The sequence below is a fragment of the Hyla sarda genome, chromosome 4 (assembly GCF_029499605.1).
Source record: "Hyla sarda isolate aHylSar1 chromosome 4, aHylSar1.hap1, whole genome shotgun sequence".
Taxonomy (NCBI): domain Eukaryota; kingdom Metazoa; phylum Chordata; class Amphibia; order Anura; family Hylidae; genus Hyla; species Hyla sarda.
Genome location: NC_079192.1, coordinates 10,489,401 through 10,506,801, shown reverse-complemented (window position 1 = coordinate 10,506,801; position 17,401 = coordinate 10,489,401). Strand labels below are relative to the sequence as shown.

Here is a 17,401-nt window from a genome sequence, read left to right as displayed (position 1 = left end):
ACGCTATTTGTTTTTGCGTATTTTCCGCTGCAACAGAAAATAAACACATGCGGAATTCAAGAACACCCATAGACAACCATAGAAAAATAAAGGAAGAAACGCACAACTCACTAAAGTTAAACACGCAGAGGAAAATACGCAGTGCGTAAAAAACACGCATGAAGACTAAGAAATACGCATATAAATTTACGCAAAACAAACATGCAAACATTTCCAAAATAAAATTATACTGCAGATTCACACACCGACAGGCTCAAGGACTGGCCCACCTTCTCTTGTACAAACTTATGCAGGGCTGGTACTGCCTTCTTCGCAAAAAAATGACGGCTTGGGACTCTCCACCTCGGCTCGGCACAAACCATCAATTCTCTGAAAGGTGCAGAGTCCACCAGTTGGAAAGGGAGGGACTGCAACACCAGCAGCTTGGACAGGAGCACATTCAACTTCTGCGCCGAGGGATGAGTGGGCGCACACTGTTGTCTCTTGGACATGGCTTCCCCGATGGATTGTTGGAGGAATGGCTGACTAAAAGCGGGAGAAGCAGGAGAATCTGGAGAGACAGAAGGAGGGTTTGACACACAGCTCCCTTCGGCTGAGGTGCTGGAGCCTTGGCTGGATGAAGGAGGGAGCGGATGGCCACTGGGTGATGCAGCAGGCTGGACCACTACATCGGAGCCACGGTTCTCCCAGGCCGCTTTATGGTGGCGAAGCATGTGTTGACGCAGGGCCGTGGTGCCAACATTGGGACCCTGGCCACGCTTCACCTTCTGCCTACATCTTGCATGTTGCTGCGTGAACCTCCTCCGGATGCCTGATGAAAAACTTCCCCACCGCCAAGTAGCTGATTTTTCCCACCTACAGTCTGCACTAATTAACTGCTACTGGCGACTTCTCCAGGAACCCATGTTCCACTACCTCCCGGAAAGGTAGGCTGCCGTGAATCAGGTGGTCTCCCCCGGGTACATTTGGCTCCTGAATTTCCATTTCTGCCACCACGCTGACTGCCAACCATGCTACCGCCTTGCTGCCTCAAGGGCAACCTGCAACTCTCTTCTCCTGATGATGATGAAGCCCCTTCTGCACCCGGCTCCCAATTGCGATCAGCTTCATCATCATCAATAGGTGTGTGCACGTCACTGATGTCCTCCTCAGGTTCCCCAACAGTGTCTGCTTCAGGACCCTGAACACTTGCAACACCGCCTCTCAAGTCACTCTCCGCATCACTACTTGGCCGCCTAGCGGAGCAAGCGGCGCATGTCTCCTCCCCTTCTTGGCTGTCCAGAAGCTTCTGACTGTCCTCTATTAGATCGTCCTCAGTTAATAGTGGAGCTGAACTCACAGCATAAGATACTTCTCTAGGAGAGGGAACAGCATAGGACAGAGGCAATGGGAGGACAGGGACTGCTCCCGGGCCATGCCAACTGAGGGTTGTGTCGGAGGAACCTACCGACTGAGGACTGGGGGTGTCAGATGTCACTTGTGATGATGTGAATGAGAATGTTAACCAATTGACGAAGGCAGATGGGTTGTTGGTCGAGACACGACCGCTGGCTGATAACGGGAGCTCAGGCCTCTCGCTGGGACTCCTGCTGCCACTCGCCCCTAGTCTGCTGTCAACTGTGCCTAAAGTATATAGGCCTCTGCCACTCCTCTGTGCACGTCCTGGCACTTCTCTGCCTGACAAACTTAGTGCGTATATGAGGGTATTACAATACGCTACACTACTCTTTAAACAGTATTTGTCTAGAACTGCCGCAGGTGATTACTTACGGCTGTCCTTTCACAGTATGTAGGCCCATGACAGATTAACAGGTACAAAATGGTACACTACTTGGATGTACGTATGCGGTATGCACTGATGAGGGAAATAATATGCCCAACAATACGCAGAAAAAATAAGTATTTTTTAAAAACACCAGCAGATGATTACTTTTGCCAGGAGTCAGGACTTTCCCTGTATACAGATACAGAATAGTAGACTGCTTTGATGTAGGCATGTGTTATGCACGTATGAGGGCAGACAAATGCACTACAGTCCTCTGAAAAATAATTTATTTCTGAACAGCAGCAGGACCCAACAGTGCAGCACCACAATAAAAAAAATAAAGGGATTAAACCCTAAATTGCACCCTGTCACACAATTCTGAGCAGCAGATGATTTGTGGAGCAAAAAAAGCACTGAATTGCGCTGAGAAATGAGGAGATAAGATGGTTGATAAAGTTCAGGCAGCTTGGAGATGTGTATGAGGCAGCTGACAGCTATCTGCCCCTCTCTGCTGCAATGCTCAATAACGTGAATAGGAGGTTTAGCAATCAATGATCCTTCTCAGAGTAACAGCACAGCACTCTGCACTCCTGCCTTTCCCTAAGGCTGATGTGACTAGCAGTTGCAGTGTAACGCTGTGGTATGAGGTATTCACACACACACAGTCCCGTCCTCTCCATCTGACTGCATAGATGAAATGAACAGAGGCAAGATGGCCGCCGATTATTTAGGGGCTGTGACATCACAGGGGTCAGTGAACACTGATAGGCTGCATCTCACATGTGATTCAGGGTCAGCCCGCCTACCTTCATTCCCGCTGCTGTTTCCTGCCCTCCCATAATCCCCTGCCCCATGTACTCACATGTGGATCCGCCATTTTAGGTCTCCGATAGCCAAGAACGCTGTAAAATGAAGTTTAATGAAGCGATTTGCACGATCGAATCGAGGCAATATTCGCATTCGTTGCAAATAGAATATTTCATGAAATTCATAACGAATTCGGGTTCATCAGCTTCGATTCGCTCATCTCTAGTAATTTCATTTGCAATTTCTAATGCAGAAAAACGCCATATATGTACTTCGGATATTCTAACGGACCTTAGTAACTTAAAATTAAAGTCTATGGTGATGAAAGTAATCTTCGTTAGCCTCAGTTATTTTTACATTATTGATTACTGAGCATGCTGAAATAAAGGAATCTTCGTTAGCCTCAGTTATTTTTACATTATTGATTACTGAGCATGCTGAAATAAAAACCAAAATGGAAATGGTTAAAAAATAACTGACATTATTGATAAACAGATGTGTTAACAGATAACAACGGATGTTAATGGTCCATTATTTTATTTACTTCCAACAAAAATCTTTTAATATAATGGACCGTTGACTTCCGTTCACATCAGGATTAAATCTGATCCATTATGAAATGTCTATTAACTCCTTAAGGACGCAGGGCGTACCTGTACGCCCTGCGCCTGGTCCTGGTAAATAAAACGGGGTCACGCCATGCACCCTGCGTCATACGGGGTCGGTCCCCGAGGCTAATGATAGCTGGGACCTTGGACTAATAGCGCGCGGCACCGATTGTTGTGCCCAGCACTATTAACCCTTTAGATGCGGCGATCAAAGTTGATCGCCGCGTCTAAAATGAAAGTGAAAGCTTCCTGGCAGCTCAGTAGGGCTGATCGGGACCATCACGATAAAATTGAGATGTCCCCATACCTCCGCGAGCGGAGGTCCCCTTACCTTTCTCCGTCGCGTCCGATCGGGGATTGATTGCTCCAAACCTGACATACAGGCTTGAGCAATCAACCCCCTATTACGCTGATCCATGCGAAGCTATGGCTTTGCAGTGATCAGTGTAAAAGATCAGTGTGTGCAGTGTTATAGGTCCCTATGGGAGCTATAACACTGCAAAAGAAAAAAAGGGGAAAAAAAGTTAATAAAGGTCATTTAACCCCTTCCCTAATAAAAGTTTGAATCACCCCCTTTTCCCATAAAAAAACTGTGTAAATAAAAATAAACATATGTGGTATCGCTGCATGTGGAAATGTCCGAATTATAAAAATATATCGTTAATTAAACAGCACGGTCAATGGCGTACGAGCAAAAAAATTCCAAAGTCCAAAATAGCGTATTTGTGGTCACTTTTTATATTATGAAAAAGTGAATAAAAAGTGATCAAAAACTCTGATCAATACAAAAATGGTATCGCTAAAAATTTCAGAACACGGCGCAAAAAATGAGCCCTCATACCGCCCCATATGCGGAAAAATAAAAAAGTTATAGGGGTCAGAAGATGAGAATTTTTAACCCATACGGTTACGCCGAGCGCTCCGGGTCCTCGCTCCTCCCCGAAGCGCTTGCGGCGTTTCTCTCTCTGCAGCGCCCCGGTCAGACCCGCTGACCGGGAGCGCTGCACTGACATTGCCGGCGGGGATGCGATTCGCATAGCGGGACGCGCCCGCTCGCGAATCACATCCCAAGTCACTCACCTGTCCCGGTCCCCGGCTGTCACGTCTGGCGCGCGCGGCTCCGCTCCTTAGGGCGCGCGCGCGCCAGCTCTCTAAGATTTAAAGGGCCAGTGCACCAATGATTGGTGCCTGACCCAATCAGTCCAATTAGCTTCCACCTGCTCCCTGTCCATATAACCTCACTTCCCCTTCACTTCCCTGCCGGATCTTGTTGCCTTTGTGCCTGGAGAAAGCGTTTATTGTGTTTGCCATTACTGTGTTCCTAACCTCTTGCTATCACCATTGACTACGAACCTTGCCCCGACCTTCTGCTACGTCTGACCCTGCCTCTGCCTAGTCCTTCTGTCCCACGCCTTCTCAGCAGTCAGCAGTCCGACCTTACTCTTGTCTACTCCCTTGTACCGCGCCTATCTCAGCAGTCAGAGAGGTTGAGCCGTTGCCGGTGGATACCACCTGGTTGCTACCGCCGCAGCAAGACCATCCCGCTTTGTGGCAGGCTCTGGTGAAAACCAGTAGCAACCAAGAACCGGTCCACCGACACGGTCCACGCCAATCCCTCGCTGACACAGAGGATCCACATCCAGCTAGCCGAATCATAACAGTAGATCCGGCCATGGATCCCGCTGAGGTCCCGCTGCCAGTTGTCGCTGACCTTACCACGGTGGTCGCCCAGCAGTCGCAACAGATTGAGCAACTTGGACAACAGTTCGCCCAACAAGGACAGCAGCTGTCGCAGTTGCTACAGCAACTTCTGCCACAGCTACAGCAGCAACCATCTCCTCCGCCAGCTCCTGCACCTCCTCCGCAGCGAGTGCCCGCTCCTGGCCTCCGCTTGTCCCTGCCGGACAAATTTGATGGGGACTCTAGACTTTGCCGTGGTTTCCTGTCACCATGTTCCCTACACTTGGAGATGTTGTCGGACCATTTTCCTACAGAGCGGTCGAAGGTGGCTTTCGTGGTCAGTCTCCTATCTGGGAAGGCCCTCTCATGGGCCACACCGCTCTGGGACCGCAATGATCCTGTCACTGCCTCCGTACAGTCCTTTTTCGCTGAGATTCGAAGTGTCTTCGAGGAACCAGCCCGAGCTTCCTCTGCCGAGACTGCCCTGCTGAACCTGGTCCAGGGTAATTCTTCAGTAGGCGAGTACGCCATCCAACTTCGTACTCTCGCCTCCGAATTATCTTGGAATAACGAGGCCCTCTGCGCGACCTTTAAAAAAGGCCTATCCAGTAACATCAAAGATGTGCTGGCCGCACGAGAAATTCCTGCCAACCTGCATGAACTCATCCATTTGGCCACCCGCATTGACATGCGTTTTTCTGAAAGACACCAGGAGCTCCGCCAGGAAAAAGACCTTGATCTCTGGGCACCTCTCCCACAGTATCCTTTGCAATCTACCCCTGTGCCTCCCGCCGAGGAGGCTATGCAAGTGGATCGGTCTCGCCTGACCCATGAAGAGAGGACTCGCCGCAGAGATAAAAATCTATGTTTGTACTGCGCTAGTACCGAACATTTCTTGGTGGATTGCCCTATTCGTCCTCCACGTCTGGGAAACACACGCACGCACCCAGCTCACGTGGGAGTGGCGTCTCTTGGTCTGAAGTCTGCTTCTCCACATCTCACTGTGCCCGTACGGATTTCTCCTTCTGCCAACTCCTCCTTCTCAGCTGTGGCCTTCTTGGACTCAGGTTCTGCGGGAAATTTCATTTTGGCCTCTTTTGTTAATAAGTTCAACATCCCTGTGACCCGTCTCGCCAAGCCGCTCTACATTTCCTCGGTCAACGGAGTGAAATTGGACTGCACCGTGCGTTACCGCACAGAACCCCTGCTCATGAGCATTGGATTGCATCACGAAAAAAATTGAACTTTTTGTTTTGCCCAACTGCACCTCTGAAGTCCTCCTCGGTCTGCCATGGCTCCAACGCCACTCACCTACCCTTGACTGGACCACCGGGGAAATCAAGTGCTGGGGTGCTTCTTGCCACAAAAAATGCCTCACATCTGCTCTCAGTCCTGCCAGTCAAACCCCTATGTCTCCTCCTATACCTGGTCTCCCCAAGGCCTCTCAGGACTATGCCGTGCCTCCTCATAGCCCCCGTCCTGGTAACACTCTGCCCCGTGCCAAGCCTCACCCTCTGCCCCCCCTCCCCATTCCCACTCCTTCTGAACTGTCTGCCATTCATGATCATACCCAGGACTTCACTGTCCCCCAGAAGGAGACTCTACAATTGCTCCCAATGTCCTCGTCCCATGTGGAGCGACATCCCGACAAAAAGAGGGGGAGACCTAAGGGGGGGGGGTACTGTTACGCCGAGCGCTCCGGGTCCCTGCTCCTCCCCGGAGCGCTCGCGGCGTTTCTCTCTCTGCAGCGCCCTGGTCAGACCCGCTGACCAGGAGCGCTGCACTGACATTGCCGGTGGGGATGCGATTCGCATAGCGGGACGCGCCCGCTCGCGAATCACATCCCAAGTCACTCACCTGTCCCGATCCCCGGCTGTCACGTCCTGGCGCGCGCGGCTCCACTTCTTAGTGCGCGCGCACGCCAGCTCTCTAAGATTTAAAGGGCCAGTGCACCAATGATTGGTGCCTGGCCCAATCAGTCCAATTAGCTTCCACCTGCTCCCTGTCCATATAACCTCACTTCCCCTTCACTTCCCTGCCGGATCTTGTTGCCTTTGTGCCTGGAGAAAGCGTTTATTGTGTTTGCCATTACTGTGTTCCTGACCTCTTGCTATCACCATTGACTACGAACCTTGCCCCGACCTTCTGCTACGTCTGACCCTGCCTCTGCCTAGTCCTTCTGTCCCACGCCTTCTCAGCAGTCAGCGAGGTTGAGCCGTTGCCGGTGGATACGACCTGGTTGCTACCGCCGCAGCAAGACCATCCCGCTTTGCGGCGGGCTCTGGTGAAAACCAGTAGCAACCTAGAACCGGTCCACCGACACGATCCACGCCAATCCCTCGCTGACACAGAGGATCCACATCCAGCTAGCCGAATCATAACACATACATTTTCCTGCATGTAGTTATGATTTCTTTCAGAAGTACGACAAAATCAAACCTATATAAGTAGGGTATCATTTTAATTGTATGGACCTACAGAATAAAGAGAATGTGTCATTTTTACTGAAAAATGCACTGCGTAGAAACGAAAGCCCCCAAAGTTACAAAATGGCATTTTTTTCTTCAATTTTGTCGCACAATGAATTATTTTTCCATTTCACCGCGGATTTTTGGGTAAAATGACTAATGTCACTGCAAAGTAGAATTGGTGGCGCAAAAAATAAGCCATCATAAGGAATTTTATGTGCAAAATTGAAAGCGTTGTGATTTTTAGAAGGTGATGAGGAAAAAATGAAAATGCAAAAACGGAAAAACCCTGCGTCCTTATGAGGTTAATGTCACATGTCTAATCAGATGTAATCCTGATGTAAACAGAAGTCAAGTGTCCATTATATTGAAAGACATTTGCCCAACACTGATGTAAACACAACCTAAAATCTGTGCCTTCAGTTACATGAATTCCTTTAGCATACTTTTCCATAGTATTGATACATTCTTTGTTACTTGTTCTTTTGTATTCTTGGGAAACGTACTATTTGCACATTTCCTTTTAATGAGAAATTTTGTAGGGAGTGCAGCCAGTATGTCTAATAAATCAATGTGTCTATAGACAGTAACCGGGCGTGACAGCACTCTCTGCACTTCTGCTCGTCTCATTTCCTGGTAGCAGTCGTCCTGGAGACTTTACGTGTCAATAGCAATAAAAGTCACAAACTCCAACGCTGAAGAGATTCTAATCTAGTTTAGATAACTTCAGCCCGGACGACCATCACCTCTTAGTGCCAGTGTAAAGGGGGATTCTGGTGGGATAAGATTGATAACCTTTGGCTCAGGATGCTGTAAACAAACTGCCCAGCAGCAGCAGGGACTCAGGGCAGGTGAGTATGGTTTGTTTTTTATTTTTACCCTGAGCTGAGCTCTGCTGTGCTGTCCTGGGCCAGAGAACCAGGAGGATGACCAAGATCTTATTGAATGCCAGAGCAGCATATGTTTCATATGTTGTCACACATAAAATGTTTAAGGAATATTCTCGTAATCTCATAGTATGCTTGTAAAAATACCCCTGTAGACAGCAAAGGGGATAAATAGTGCATTAGTGGAGGTCCAACCACTAGGACAAATCCTCTCCCAGTTTAAGGGATTGGCAGCACGCATACATGGCCATTGCGCTATTCATTCTCTATGGGGCTTCCGAATATCATCGAACTTAACATTGTACTTGGCTATCTACAGCAGCTCCAAAAGAGGATGCATGGAATTGTGATGTGCAATCAAGACCAGAACTCAGCTCTAACATATACAGATATACAGATATACAGTGTGGAAAAAAGTATTTAGTCAGCCACCAATTGTGCAAGTTCTCCCACTTAAAAAGATGAGAAAGTCCTGTAATTTTAATCATAGGTTATAACCTCAACTATGAGAGACAGAATGAGAAAATCACATTGTCTGATTTATAATGAATTGATTGGTAAATTCCTTGGTAAAAGAAGTATTTGGTCACCAACAAACAAGCAAGATTTCTGCCTCTCACAGACCTGTAACTTCTTAAAAGTCTCCTGTCCTCCACTCGTTACCTGTATTAATGGCTCCTGTTTGAACTTGTTATCAGTATAAAAGACATCTGTCCAAAACAGTCATACTCCAAACTCCACTATGGCCAAGACCAAAGAGCTGTCGAAGGACACCAGAAACAAAATTGTAGACCTGCACCAGGCTGGGAAGACTGAAGCTACAATAGGCAAGCAGCTTTGTGTGAAGAAATCAACTGTGGGAGCAATTATTAGAAAATTGAAGACATACAAGACCACTGATAATCTCCCTCCATCTGGGGCTCCATGCAAGATCTCACCCCGTAGTGTCAAAATGATCACAAGAACGATGAGCAAAAATCCCAGAAGCACACACGGGGACCTAGTGAATGACCTGCAGAGAGCTGAGACCAAAGTAACAAAGGCTACCATCAGTAACACACTACGCCTTTAGGGACTCAAATCATGCAGTGCCAGACATATCCCCCTGCTTAAGCCAGTATATGTCCGGGCCTGTCTAAAGTTTGCTAGAGAGCATTTGGATGATCCAGAAGAGAATTGGGAGAATGTCATATGGTCAGATAAAACCAAAATAGAACTTTTTGGTAAAATCTCAACTTGTCGTGTTTGAGAAAGAAGCATGGGGGTGGGAACATCATACTTTGGGTTCATTTTTCAGCAAAGTGACCAGGACCACTGATCCGTGTAAAGGAAAGAATGAATGGGGCCATGTATCGTAGGATTTTGAGTGAAAACCTCCTTCCACCAGCAAGGGCATTGAAGATGAAATGTAGCCTGGTCTTTCAGCATGACAATGATCCCAAACACACCACCCGGGCAATGAAGGAGTGGCTTTGTAAGAAGAATTTTAAGGTCCTGGAGATGCCTAGCCAGTCTCCAGATCTCAACCCCACAGAAAACCTTTGGAGGGAGTTGAAAGTCCGTGTTGCCCAGCGACAACCCCAAAACATCACTGCTCTAGAGGAGATCTGCATGGAGGAATGGGCCAAAATACCAGCAATAGTGTGTGAAAACCTTGTGAAGACTTACAGAAAATGTTGGACCTCTGTCATTGCCAACAAAGGGGATATAACAAAGTATTGGGATGAACTTTTGTTATTGACCAAATACTTATTTTCCACCATAATTTGCAAGTAAATTCTTTAAAAATCAGACAATGTGATGTTATGGATTTTTTTTTCTCATTATGTCTCTCATAGTTGAGGTTATAACTATGATGACAATTACAGCCTATCATGTTTTTAAGTGAGAGAACTTGCACAATTGGTGGCTGACTAGGTCCCTGTTGATTGCTTCAGCACATTTCACCTCTGTTCTATGAATCACTGCAGCCTTATCCCTAATTATCAACATGTTATCCTCTGTGCTGTAAGTAGGGGATAACATGCTAAAAAGGGAATACCCATCTAAGGGTGTAGCAGTACAGTTCCTAAAATGTACAGAGGTGGCAACAGAGAGCACTGTGGTCAGACAGAAAGTTCATTTAAAAAGAAAATAATTTCCTCTGGAACATACAGCAACTGATAAGTACTGTAAGGATTAAGACTTTTAAATAGAAGTAATTTACAAATCTGTTTAACTTTCTGGTACCGGTTTATTTGAAAACAATGTTTTCTAGGGGAGTACCCCTTTAATATCAAATCCTTGTTTTATATAAATCTTTTGGAAAAGCTGAAAAATAGAAAGTAATTTTTAAAAACATTTATTTTCTCAGATAAAGAAGAAATCTAACTTCAAAACATTAGAAATGTCTCAACTATGATATAAGGATGGGGCTGACAGTACAGGAGGTCCTGACAAGGGCTTTGAAGAAGCTGGAACAGTCAAGTTTCCAGAGATTCATAGAGAAACTGACGATCTGGAATGTCGGAGAGCAATATAAAAATATTCTGAAGGGTGAACTGACTGAAAAAGATCCGGAACACATCGCTGGTCTGCTCATCAAATACTACAAAAATGTCTATGGGTGTGAGGTGACCTTGAGCGTCCTATGGGACATAAATGAGAAGAAAATCTGGAAGGAACTCCAGCATGACCTCAGAGTAGGTAAGAAGTGATAATCTTTATCTGACAGGTATATTATAGATAATAGTTGTCATAGTATAGATGAATAAATAGTGCCGATCTACAAGATGTGTAATGAGTTGGACCTAGTTTTGCCTTTAGGGTTAAATTTTCTGCTGTTTGGTACACATCATGCATAGCTGCGGCAATGCCCGTCCTATCAGGGGGGCTTGGACCTGAAGCCTATCACATCAGCTCTCTGCCTCACCCTCCTCGTGCACATAAATCTCCAGCCCACCTGCCATTCATTCCTCGTATTTGTTTGTCTCTATCAGCACTTGCTCTTGTCCTGCTCCTGTTTGATATACTGATTTGACCCTTGGCTATTGTCTCCTGACCATTCTCTTGTCTTCCGTATCAGCACTCTCTCTCTGGTAAAGACCCAGCCTGTTGACTCTGACTTTAAGTATGTTTGTGCATGCCATGTCTATCTTTTGACATTTTTTTGTCTGTAACCCTTTGTATCCCGGCCTGGTTTCCTATACCTTTGTACAGTTCTGTTTATTGTTTTGACTTGTGACACTCCTGCACTTCTATTAGCGCAGGGACGGTTGACCAGTTTTGAAACCGCGATTGTGGTCGGATATGCAAGTAGTCAGAAAAGGGGTTCTGGCTAAGCTCAGGGATGCACTATTCCCTGCTCTACATGACACAGTATTTACAGCACACATTGACTCATCTAATGGGACCTTAAAGGGGTACTCCAGCCCTAAGACATCTTATGCCTTATCCAAAGGATAGGGATAAGATGTCTGACCTCGGGGGTCCCGCCGCTGGGGACCCCGCAAACTTGCATTCGGCACCCACCTCTTTAAGCTGCACACCGCGCTTCCAGCTCACAAACTGCCGGGTGCCGACCACGGGGCCGGAGTATCGTGACGTCCAACTCCGCCCCCGTGTGACAGCCCCACCCCGCCCCCGCTATGCAAGTGTGGTGTCCCGGTACCGGATTGCATCCGTTACCTTGTGGTGAGGTCCCCAAAGTCAGATTCTCTAGGTACCAGTGGGATCCTCATCTACAGTTAGCCCCTAGTCACCCCTTTAATAATTAAAATTATTCAAATTCTAATTGTCTATATGTATATAAAGTGTACTTACCTTGTTGTAGTGTCGCAGGACCTGCGGGTCACGTGATGCTTTCCAGAACTCTGTGGTTTTTACTCAAGGACCTTTGGAGGTAGTCAGGTGATCACCCGCCATTCTTTGTAACAGTGAGTGACAGCTGACATGGACCAATCCAAAACGGTCCTGCCCCTGCCCATATGAGGGAGCCGCCGCCATTAATCTTGCTCTGTCCTCCTCGTGGGCTGCTGATGAGGACGGATCTGCGCAGCTGTCATCGGAAACCACTAGGCCAAAGCCTTGCGGTATCGGCCATCATTCCAAAACTGTGAGTTACTTCAATTCCCTATTACTCCGCAAGATCACTGGACCTAAACAGACCCCTAAATCCAGCGGATCTCTGCAAAACCTAATTCTACTAATCTCAGGATAACCTATCAGTCCTAAGCAACTGTCAGTCACTGCCGTGCTGATAATAGACTCTGTTACTAAGACTGTTACCGTTACTGAATGTACCGCAATTCATCAGTAAAGTTCCTGCAAGTTCAAGTTCAGCACTGCCGTGGACAATCGTTTATTTCTACACGCACCTATCGTTTCTGGGAAGGGTGGCGATAGGCCTAGTAACTACCTCAGCGTATTAACCCTCACCCTGGCGTCACGAGTGACAAGGGTTAAATTAACCCCTCATATTCCAACACAGCAACACCCCAACTACACTATAACCCCCAAGGGCTACCACACAAGTCTATGGGAGGGGGCGTAATGGCTCAAAGAGGAGGGTGCCAAATGCAAGATTGCGGGGGGGGGGGGGTCCCCAGCAGTGGGACCCCTGTGGTCAGACATCTTATCCCCTATCCTTTGGATCCTTAGGGCTGGGGTACCCTTTTAAGTTTAGACTATCAGATCCTCTGATTACTTGTTAGTACATATGGTGCCCAATTGAGTCTGTATGCAGCACATGAAGGCTATATGGCTCAGTCCTAGGCTCAGCGTTTGTCATGTGCGTGCACCTTTAGGTTATATAATCTGATCCCTAAATACAGAGTGTACGAGATTAACACGTGATTTTTGTGATTTTATATTCACAGTGGATATTTCAGGACATGGACTTGGAACAAAAATGTTTACAGGTAATAGGATCATAGCGTATGGCTCACGCCTTACTATAATGTATGCTGGATATATACGATGTATCTGCTATGACAAACTACCAGTCACGTGTCTTCAGGATCATATATAATTATGAATTCCATTTGGTCTTGTCAGGCACTCTTCCATACGTACACATTCATATAGAGCAGGGATGCAAGGGTTATTGACCCCATTGGACTTTTTTTTATGTATAAGACCATTTATCAGAAAACCTTTGCGCGTACGCCATTGACCGTGCAGTTTCATTAATGATATATTTTTATAGTTCGGACATTTACACACGCGGCGATACCACAAATGTTTATTTTTCTTTACACTCTTTTATTTTTTTATGGGAAAAGTGGGGGTGATTCAAACTTTTATTAGGGAAGGGGTTAAATGACCTTTATTAACACTTTTTTTTTTACTTTTTTTTTTTTTTTGCAGTGTTATAGGTCCCATAGGGACCTATAACACTGCACACACTGATCTCTCATGCTGATCACTGGCGTGTATTAATACGCCTGTGATCAGTGTTATCGGCGCTTGACTGCTCCTGCCTGGATCTCAGTCATTCGCCGATCAGACACCGAGGAGGCAGGTAAGGTCCCTCTCCCGGTGTCCTGTAAGATGTTCGGGACGCCGCGATTTCACCCCGGCTGTCCCAAACAGCATGACTGAGCAGCCGGGATACTTTCACTTTCGCTTCAGGCACGGCAGTCAGCTTTGATCACCGCGTCTGAAGGGTTAATACAGGACATCACCGCGATCGGTGATGTCCTGTATTAGCCGCGGGTCCCGGCTGTTGATGGCCGCCGGGAACGAACCGATATGACGCGTGACCCGGCGGAGGACGTAAATATACGTCCTTTGTCGTTAAGGGGTTAATAGAAGTGATTTACAAATCTGTTTAACTTTCTGGCACCAGTTGATTTAAAAAAAAAAAAGTTTTACACTGGAGTACCCCTTTAAATGCAGGTATGAACCTAACAAACATGTTGATGGTTAAATCACATTTTGTTTTAATTTTTGAAAACTTTTGGCAAAAATAGGATCTTTACAATGCTGCATGAAAACTTCTCTAGTATTAACCCCTTCCCGACCTATGACATACCTGTACGTCATGAACATTTTTGCCGCTACTCGCGGCATCCCGCAGCGCCCGGAGAGATGGTGGCTATCACTGATAACCAGCCATCTTACCATGTGACCACGGGGGGGTTTCATCCACCCCCCCCCCCCCAGCGATCGCTGCTATCAGCTGGTCAAATCTGACTAGCTGATAGCAGCGTTTCGCTATGAGAATACTTAGCAGCGCGGTGTGTGAGTCCGGATCACGGGGATCGGGACACACACCGCTCTGCTAAGTGTCCCTTACCCGTCCCCCGGCGTCACTTACCCGGCCATGCGGTGTCCCGAGCGGTCCCGGCACGAGCAGCGTCCTCCGTGCGGTCCCGGCTGCACTGCGTCCCGGCGGTGAGTTTGCAGCAGCAGGGCGGCATCTTCATTGGCAGCAGTGAGATCGCCGTAAAGCGATCTCACCGCTGCCTCTGGGAGTTTCAAAACTGCAACTCCCAGCATGCCCAGACAGCCTTTGGCTTTCTGGGCATGCTGGGAGTTGTAGTTTTGCAACATCTGGAGGTCTTCAGTTTGAAGACCACTGTATAATGGTCTCCAATCTGTGCTCTTCCAGATGTTGCAAAACTACAAATCTCAGCATGCTCAGTCTGTCCAGGCATGCTGGGAGTTGTAGTTCTCTAACATCTGGAAGAGCACAGATTGGAGACCATTATACAGTGGTCTCCAAACTGTGGACCTCCAGATGTTGCAAAACTACAACTCCCAGCATGCCCAGACTGCCCAAGCATGCTGGAAGTTGTAGTTCGGCAACATCTGATCCTTCAGATATTGCCGAACTACAACTTCCAGCATGCCTGGGCAGTCTGGGCATGCTGGGAGTTGTAGTTTTGCAACAACTGGAGGCACACTAGTTGGGAAACATTGTCCGTTTCCTACCTCAGTGCCTCCAGCTGTTGCAATTGTTGCAAAACTATAACTCCCAGCATGCACTGACAGACCATGCATGCTGGGAGTTGTAGTTTTGCAACAGCTGGAGGCACACTGGTTTGGAAACACTAAGTTTGGTTGCAAAACACTTGAAAGTTTATTACTTAACTTAGTGTTTCCAAACCAGTGTGCCTCCAGCTGTTGCAAAACTACAACTCCCAGCATGCACGGATAGCCAAAGGGCATGCTCGGAGTTTGCAACAGCTGGATGTTTGCCCCCTCCCCCCAATGTGAATGTACAGGGTACATTCACATGGGCGGAGGTTTACAGTGAGTGCTGCAAGTTTGAGATGGCGCAAATTTTGCGCTGCAGCTCAAACTTCCAGCGGCAAACTTGCTGTGAACCTCTGCCCATGTGACTGTACCCTAAAAACACTACACTACACTAACACTAACCTAAAATAAAAAGTAAAAAACACTACATATACACATACCCCCTACACAGCCCCCCTCCCCCCAAAAAATGAAAAACGTCTGGTACGCTACTGTTTCCAAAACGGAGCCTCCAGCTGTTGCAAAATAATAACTCCCAGTATTGCCGGACAGCCATTGACTGTCCAGGCATGCTGGGAGTTTAGCAACAGCTGGAGGCACCCTGTTTGGGAATCATTGGCATAGAATACCCCTATGTCCACCCCTATGCAAATCCCTAATTCAGGCCTCAAATGCGTATGGCGCTCTCTCACTTCGGAGCCCTGTCGTATTTCAGGGCAACAGTTTAGGGTCACATATGGGGTATCGCCGTACTCGGGAGAAATTGCCTTACAAATTTTGGGGGGCTTTTTCTTCTTTAACCCCTTATGAAAAGGTGAAGTTGGGGTCTACACCAGCAGGTTAGTGTAAAAAAATAATTTTTTTACACTGACATGCTGGTGTTGCCCTTTACTTTTCATTTTCACAAGAGGTAAAAGGGAAAAAAGACCCTCTAAATTTGTAACGCAATTTCTCCCGAGTACGGAGATACCCCATATGTGGGTGCAAAGTGCTCTGGGGGCGCACAACAAGGCCCAGAAGGGAGAGTGTACCATGTACATTTGAGGCGATTTGCACAGGGGTGGCTGATTGTTACAGTGGTTCTGACAAACGCAAAACAATAAATATCCATATGTGACCCCATTTTGTAAACTACACCCCTCACGGAATGTAATAAGGGGTGCAGTGAGCATTTACACCCCACTGGTGTATGACAGATTTTTGGAACAGTGGTCTGTGAAAATGAAAAATAAAATTTTTGATTTGCACAGTCCACAGTTTCAAATATCTGTCAAACGCCAGTGGGGTGTAAATTCTCACTGTACCCCTTATTAAATTCCATGAGGGGTATAGTTTCCAAAATGGGGTCACATGTGGGGGGGTCCACTGTTCTGGCACCATAGGGGCTTCCTAAATGGGACATGCCCCCCAAAAACCCTTTCAGAAAAACTGACTCTCCAAAATCCCATTGTCGCTCCTTCCCTTCTGAGCCTTCTACTGCGCCCGCCGAACACTTTACATCCACATATGAGGTATTTCCTTACTCGAGAGAAATTGGGTTACAAATTTTAGGGTGATTTCTCTCCTTTTACCCCTTGTAAAAATTCAAAAATTGGGTCTAAAAGAAAATGCGAGTGTAAAAAATGAAGATTTAGAATTTTCTCCTTCACTTTGCTGCTATTCCTGTGAAACACCTAAAGGGTTAAAACACTTACTGAATAACATTTTGAATACTTTTGGGGGTGCAGTTTTTATAATGGGGTCATTTATGGGGTATTTCTAATATGAAGACCCTTAAAATCCACTTCCAACCTGAACTGGGCCCTGATAAATTACGATTTTGAAAACATTGAGAAAAATTGGAAAATTGCTGCGGAACTTTGAAGCCCTCTGGTGTCTTCCAAAAGTAAAAACTTGTCAATTTTTTTATGCAAACACAAAGAAGACATATTGTATAGGTGAATCAATATGTAATTTATTTGAAATATCCATTTTCCTTTCAAGCAGAGACTTTCAAAGTTAGAAAAATGCTAAATTTTCAAAATTTTCATGACATTTTTAGATTTTTCACCAAGAAAGGATACAAATATCAGTGACATTTTACCAATAACATAAAGTAGAATATGTCACGAAAAAAACAATCTCAGAATCAGAATGATAACTAAAAGCATTCCAGAGTTATTAATGTTTAAAGTGACAGTGGTCAGATTTTCAAAAAATGCCCAGGTCCTGAAGGTGAAAATGGGC

The 17,401-nt window shown here is 46.5% G+C and overlaps 1 protein-coding gene across 1 annotated transcript in view; it reads left to right on the top strand.

The window, feature by feature from the left end:
• The window catches only part of LOC130367540 (uncharacterized), a 60,316-nt gene that overhangs the window by 11,792 nt on the left and 31,123 nt on the right, over window positions 1–17,401 (top strand). Inside the window, exons 2-3 of the mRNA XM_056569977.1 lie at window positions 10,569–10,900; window positions 13,072–13,113. Of these exons, the coding sequence (XP_056425952.1) occupies window positions 10,624–10,900; window positions 13,072–13,113 (319 nt within the window). The 5' untranslated portion in view covers window positions 10,569–10,623. The remainder of the gene's footprint in view (window positions 1–10,568; window positions 10,901–13,071; window positions 13,114–17,401) is intronic.